The 7,318-nt window shown below is 37.9% G+C and overlaps 2 protein-coding genes across 2 annotated transcripts in view; both read left to right on the top strand.

Moving 5' to 3' along the window:
* LOC135102577 (keratin-associated protein 19-2-like) overlaps window positions 1-274 on the top strand; it is an 854-nt gene extending 580 nt beyond the window's left edge. Inside the window, exon 2 of the mRNA XM_064007854.1 lies at window positions 1-274. This exon is cut by the window's left edge and continues 295 nt beyond it. The gene's annotated coding sequence lies outside the window, so the exon portion shown is untranslated.
* A 1,155-nt stretch (window positions 275-1,429) lies between these two features.
* LOC135102522 (craniofacial development protein 2-like) lies at window positions 1,430-5,694 on the top strand. Its single transcript, XM_064007802.1, has 3 exons — window positions 1,430-2,065; window positions 4,444-4,530; window positions 5,650-5,694. Exons 1-3 carry the CDS (start codon window positions 1,430-1,432, stop codon window positions 5,692-5,694), a joined length of 768 nt encoding a protein of 255 aa, XP_063863872.1.
* Window positions 5,695-7,318: the final 1,624 nt, after the last annotated feature.

Here is a 7,318-nt window from a genome sequence, read left to right as displayed (position 1 = left end):
CACCACAACGGGTCTACTAACGTTAGTTGAGGAGAGTCTCCTCATTCTGGAAAGCTGCATGAAGTTTGTTCTAGACGGCAGTGGCCAAATCATTTGTCATCTTCACTTATGACTATTAATACATTGTACACACACACACACAAAACACACACACACACACACACACACACACACACAATAGAAAAAATAAAAAATAAATAAATAAATAAGTAAAATATATAAATAATTTAAATAAATGTATAAAGATAAATAAATAATAAATAAATACATTTTATACTTTAAATTATTGATACAAAATAAAAAGTTTTACGAAAAATAAATTATGTATTCTATACACCCATCCTCATCGACTTCTTTGGTGAAATAATAGGCGTTTTCAGTAGTGTCACAGACAAGTCAAACGCTTTGTTCGCAAGGCAGCATACGTGCCCAGCAGAGCGTTTGCCTTTCCAGGCCCAAAAGATAAACAACAAATCAGCGAGTAGTAGAACATCAGAGCATCATTTAAGTTCCCGTATTTTAAAGAATAAAATATAGAATATAATTATTTTTTTTTTTTTGAAACCGAGTAAGTTGGTGTTGTATAAAGGAATATTTCTTTTCTTGTCATTTCACATTAAAAAGAACCTGAAAGTGACATAAGGCAACGGAAAGAAGGGAAGATGCTGCGTTTTCTGGTGATATTTCACATTTTGACCGACAGGAGTTTTGTCCGACTCCATTTCGTGGCTGTGACTTTAATCCCGGAGCAGTTTTTTTTTTCTTTGTGTGTGTGTGTGTGTGTGTGTGTGTGTGTGTGTGTGTGTGTGTGTTCCGTGCATCATCTCTTAACATAATCATGTGCGGGCGAGGAAATATATATTTTTGCAATATTATAGTAGACATGAGGCTAAAGCATGGAATTATAATTGGTTATAAGAGCTCATACATGCCGCGACGGTTCATGGGCCTACTCCACATGAACAAGGAACTGTGTAACTTTGAAGAAGTGTCGCGGCTTACCCTAACCTGCAGGCTTGCCCGGGGACTAGTAGGAGATTCCTGTAACCAGTTGGGGGCAATAAGCAGCAGGAAAGGACTAATTAACAGTTCCGAAGAGCCAGGATAGGCCTAGCAAGCCACTGGTGTTACAGTTTTTGCTCAAGAAACGCAGAACGTGCCTCGGAATCGGACTGACCAAAGGGTAACGAACCGGAATGGAACTGGACATGAAAATAGGAAACAAAAGACAATAAAGATTGCAACGATAAACTTGGCAACATTCAAGGATAAAGAAGAGGAAATGATAGAGATGATGAAGGAAAGAAAGCTGGAAATCGTTGGATTATGTGAAACTAGAATCAAAGGGAAAGGAGAAAAAACATTACATGAAAATTATAAGATCATATATAGTGGTAATGAGGATGGAAGACATGGGGTTGCTATAATGATGTCACCACTGATGGCAGAAAGGATGGACAGTATGGACTGCAGAAATGAGAGAGTGATGGGTATAACGTTAACTATAGAACAGACAAAAATTAGCATTATCCAAACATATGCTCCACAACAGGGCAGAAGTCTGAGGGAGAAAGAGCAGTTTTATGAAACTCTACAGGAAATGACAGAAACAATAAAACATCACGAGAATGTCATTGTCATGGGAGACATGAATGGACATGTCGGACAGAATAGAGATGGAGTAGAGCACGTCATCGGAGAGTTTAGCATTGGCGAAAGGAACCAGGAGGGAGAAAGAATAATAGATTATTGTGTGATGAATAACATGTCCATTATGAATACTTATTATAAACATCAGGAGAGCCATAAATGGACATGGTATCGGTGGAATGCAGCACAACAAGGATATACTGAGAGGTCAATGATTGACCTGTTTCTCACCAACAAGAAAAACATATTTAAAGATGTTAGGACCATACCATCTGTGTCCTTAGACTCTGACCACAGGTTGGTGGTGGCTAAATTGAAAATTGTAAAACCAAAGGAAAAAGTCAAGAAAAAGCAAAAGAGATTCAAACTGGAAAACCTCAAGGACGAAGAGAAGAAGCAAGCACTGCGGCAACTGGTAACATTACGAAAACCAACCGAACTGGAATTGGAAGAAATGAACGTAGAAGAACAATGGAATAAATTCAAGAACACTGTGTATGGGGCAGCTGAGGAGACAGTTGGTATTAAAATCAAATATGGAACCAAAAAGAAAAGTACTGCATGGTGGACTTATGATGTTAAGGAAGCAGTCAAAGAAAAAAAACAAGATCTTTCAGAAAATGGATGAAAACAAGAAACATTGAAGATAGAGAAGATTACGTAGATAAACGAAACAGTGCAGAAGCAACCAAAAGAGCAGCCAAGGAGGACATGTGGATTAAGATTGGTCAAGATCTAGAGAGAGACGTAGAAGGAACAAGAAAATTATTGTATAGCATGGCTAAGAACTATAGGAAAGGAAATAACGAATCAACATATGCAATAATGAACAAAACAGGAGAACCACTAACAAAACCACAGGAGATTGAAGATAGATGGAGAGAATACTTCCAAGAACTTCTAAATGTGGAGGATATGGAAGTGGATGAAGAGCGGAATCTAGATATACAGGAGGAACAAGGAGAGAACCCAAATGAGATCAGTATAGAGGAAGTGAAGGAGGCACTAAAGAAGATGAGAAGCGGCAAAGCCCCAGGGGACGACGAGCTCCCTATAGAGCTATTTAAAGCTGCTGGGGAAGAATGTGTAGAGTGGATGAGGTATATTTTCAGTAATGCGTGGAAAGAGGAGAAAGTGCCCCATGACTGGCACAAAGCAATAGTATGTCCAATATATAAGAAAGGCAGTAAAACATATTGTGCAAATTATAGAGGTATATCCCTGTTATCTCATGTTGGAAAATTGTATGAAAGAATAGTTGAGAGAAGATTAAGAACCTGTGTCGAGGAGAAACTAGGAATATGGCAGTATGGTTTCAGGCCCAATAGGAGTACGACAGATCTAGTGTTCACTTTAAAGATGATAATGGAGAGGAGTTGGGAGTGGAGCATTGATAAATATGTGGCTTTTATAGATCTGGAAAAAGCCTTTGATAGAATTAGAAGAGATTGCTTGTGGAGAGTCTTACAACATCAAGACTACGGCATAAACTCTAAACTGATACGAGTAATTAAGAGTATATATAAGAACACGGAGAGCAGAGTCAAGAACAGAGAGCTGGAGAGTGAATGGTTTAGCATTAAGACAGGAGTGAGACAAGGGGGAGTGCTCTCTCCTTTGCTATTCATTATATACTCGTACATGGACAGATGCCTGAAGGAAGTGTGTGTAAGGGAGGATAAAGAGATCACGCTGGCCTATGCAGACGATGTCGCTGTCGTGACAGGAAGCCAACAAGATCTTCAAGAGGCCATGACAAGATGGAATGATGTCTTGAATAGGGAAGGAATGAGAATGAACAAACAAAAAACAGAAATAATGAAAGTTGGCAGAATAAAGGAGGAATGTAATATTTACATAGAAAACGTTAAACTGAAGCAGACCGACAAATTTTGTTATCTGGGAGTACTTTTCGACGAGGAAAACAGACAGAATATAGAAATTTTAAATAGAATACAGAAGTACAATGCAAATGTCAGTGCATTGTATCCCATACTTAAAGATAAGAATATTCCAACAAAAGCTAAAACCATAATATTTACAACAATACTAAGACCAGTACTTCTATATGGGTCAGAAACTTGGACATTGACAACAAGAACATCTTCACAAATACAAGCAGCAGAAATGAGAGTTCTGAGAATGATCCGAGGTGTGACCAAACTTGATAGAATTAGAAATGAAGAAACCAGAGAGAGATTAGGGATAACATCTGTACTGAAGATAATTGAAAAGAACAAATTGAGATGGTATGGACATGTCCAAAGAATGGAAGATACAAGATACGCAAGGAAGTTTCTGGAATGGGTTCCTCTAGGCAGGAGGCCGGTGGGACGACCTAGGAAGCGATGGATGCAGGGAGTTGAAGAAGCTACTGAACGAAGAGGAAGAAATCTACAAGAAATAACCAGAGATGAGGATTTCATGGATAGAGACCTTTGGAGAAGATTCGTAGAGGCCGGACACTGACAGGCATTGCCTACCTTGCGTCTGGTGAGAAAGGTGAGAAAGCTCATACATGCGAACTCTAAACACTAGCACATGCTGCCGCCACACACCTCATATTCTTCTCCTCTTCTCTGTCTACTGCTGTCCTGAAAAGCTCCTCTTCCCAAGAAAATAGACCGAGAATCTTAAGTGATGGAAGAGTCTATTAATACTTTTTTTCCTGTATCGTAAGGAATTTTTACCTAAAATCAACCTATTGATGTACACAACAGTTTTTCCCATGAGTGGTAGTGTCGTAGATTTAAGTGACCAAGTGTGCGCGCAACCCTTTTTCTTCACTGCCAGACGTACGACGCGTTCACTCTCAGCCACGGCAACGCACAAACGTGTTCAGCCGATACCATTCGATTGCAGCAGAAGTGGGCGTGCAATGTAGGTTAGTTAATGTTAGGTTAGGTATTGTTACACATCATTTAGGTTAGGTTAGGTAATAGTGGGTTAGATTAGTGTCCTATTATCTTAAAACCCGAACCATTCGTAGTACTGAATGGTTTGATACCTAATATTTGAATTCCAATAAAAAAAAAAAAATGATATATTAAAGATAAATTATGTGATATGGCATAGTCGCTAACGGGTCTCAGTCAACGCCTAAACATTCTTCCGAGAATAAAAAGAGTGTCCTTAAGGGCCTATTTCACAGTCGCTTCTTGTTGTTGTGATCGTTATCAAGTAGTGGTGATGTCTGCCACCAACAACAAATCCGATTTCACAGACGTTTTTCGCAGCGTTATTTGTTTTGATCTTTACCAGAAACTGGAACCTTTGGTAACGCTGACTTGTGAGCTGCTGGGCCTCCCCAATGGAACTTATCAATGCATTTATTTGTTATAAATATCACAAGTTCTTATCCTCTTTCACTTGTTTTCTTTCCTAAATTGTATATTAAAATTATTTAGCAATAGGTTATAATAGTAATATGATAAAATTATCATTATTTATTTAATCTACAATGCCTCCTTGGTTAAGAACTGTAATAATTCTCACATACGCATAGGGTGTCTGGAATTTTTCACCTAAGAGAAATATTAGATGATATTGAAATAACATTACCGTTTCCATCAGAGGTATAGGCTTGCTTCCGTTAGGCTAGGTTTAGATTAATTCAGTTCATTAACTTAATTGCTATTCCTTTCAATGGGTAGATGTTTATTTTATTTTTTTTCAGAGAAGTAATTATTTCAATCTAACATTGAAGAAGAGAAAAATAGATTATTTATTATATACCTGGTTGGCATACGCAGAGTTTGGCGAATGTTTGACAGATATTCAAAGGAAAGAATTTAAACAAAATGTAACTATGTTTATAGTAGATGGATAAGGCGTGTTGAAGGTACCAGTGATGTATTTCAATTTTCCATGCCTTTCTCTCTCAGGGAGGTCTGTGCGTTGCTGTGGCTGGGAGTAAATGAACCATACGTCTGGCAGTGAAAATAGGGCTGTGCGCGCACTTGATCACTTGAAACTAGCTGTCACTTAAACCTCCGACAGTGGCGCCTGTTGTCTGGCAGCGGGGCTGTAAATCGTGTTCAGTAGCAAATCAAACACTGTATGTTGAGCGGACCACTAGTGAAAACGCTTAATATCGGGTTAAGAGACCTAACCCAAGATAATGCACGAACTTTGTTTGGTCCGGTGATGATCATGCAAATGTTCTTTGTTTGCAAATGTCTATGTACACACGCTCTCTCTCTCTCTCTCTCTCTCTCTAGACACACACACACACACACACACACACACACACACACATTTCCCCAGGGACAATAACATCCAGAAAAACCCTCGCACCATTGCTGCAATGAAGGCATGATTCGGGCGATCACCTAGAAGAAATATGCACGCGTTATAAACAACTTTATACAATTTCAACAATGGCTTCGATTGAAAAGCGAACATCTGGAGCGTATCAATTAGGTTTCCTCTTAATTTCATTTGTTCATATTTGAGGAGAAATGGTTGCAGATCCTAAAATATTATCCTTTTACCTTTCAATAAATGTAATCACCATTACTCTATCATATTATATGGTCCTTGATTCGTGGCCGATCGTTTTGTCTCAACATTTGTGAAACATCCTAAGATAAGTTTCAACAGCACCGGCTGAATAGTTGTTAAAAAAAATTATATATATATATATATATATATATATATATATATATATATATATATATATATATATATATATATATATATATATATATATATATATATATATATATATATATATATATATATAACACCCTTCCTTTTTTGTAAGTTATCCATGAACTTCACATAGCAAAAGTAATGAAACCTCTATCACATAAAATTCAAAGGTTTGTTCTAACACATGGTGTGAGTTTTCTTAGAATCAACAACTTACTTCAGGAGATAAACTTGTAAGTACTATATGAGTTGGTCTTGGTCTGGTCCGGACTGAGTTGCTGATATATATAAGATCCATCCACTTGAACACAACTTCACTCAGTTTGTAATGGGAATGGGGAGTTTTCAAAACTAGTGGTTGTCACCAGGTGGCAGCACAGACACAAACTCTTCTCTCACATACAAGCAATATCAGATATATCTACAGTGTCATTCTATTTACATGAAGATGCAATGGGCTTATTTAATATATTTTTCTACGTAATCCCTTCTAAGTAGTAACATAAGTAAAATCAAACTCTTTTCATGAACAAATATATATATGAGTTGATTTTCTAGTGAATCGGCATTTAGATTTATTTGGTCATCTTAAGATTTCCAAATGAATACACTCTTGATTGGAAACATCTTAATCTAGACGACAGTAAACATAAAGGCAACATGTCTGTGGCAGTCAAAAGTCCAAATTACATAGATCTTCCTAGTTTATGGAAACGGCAATTTTAATAAAAAAAATTGGCAACTCGAGTGTCCTGGCGATAGTAATGCTGTATCTCTAACTAAAACAAACACCTGACTCGGCCGCGCTGGTTGAACTTAAGAAACACGTTGTTGGACAAGAAGTTGAATGTTGCTGCGGTGCCCATCTCCACTACGCCTTAAGCAATGGATTACGGTAGCTGGACACTACAGCAGCAGCAGGATCGCCTGGGAGATGTTTGTTTTGGTTCTCGATTACTTTGGCTTGTCGCTCGCTTCGTGAGAGGGATGCTAAAATCCCCCCCCCCCAAAAAAA

Source organism: Scylla paramamosain, chromosome 8, assembly GCF_035594125.1.
Source record: "Scylla paramamosain isolate STU-SP2022 chromosome 8, ASM3559412v1, whole genome shotgun sequence".
In the NCBI taxonomy this organism is placed as follows: domain Eukaryota; kingdom Metazoa; phylum Arthropoda; class Malacostraca; order Decapoda; family Portunidae; genus Scylla; species Scylla paramamosain.
This window is presented reverse-complemented; position numbering and strand designations above follow the sequence as displayed.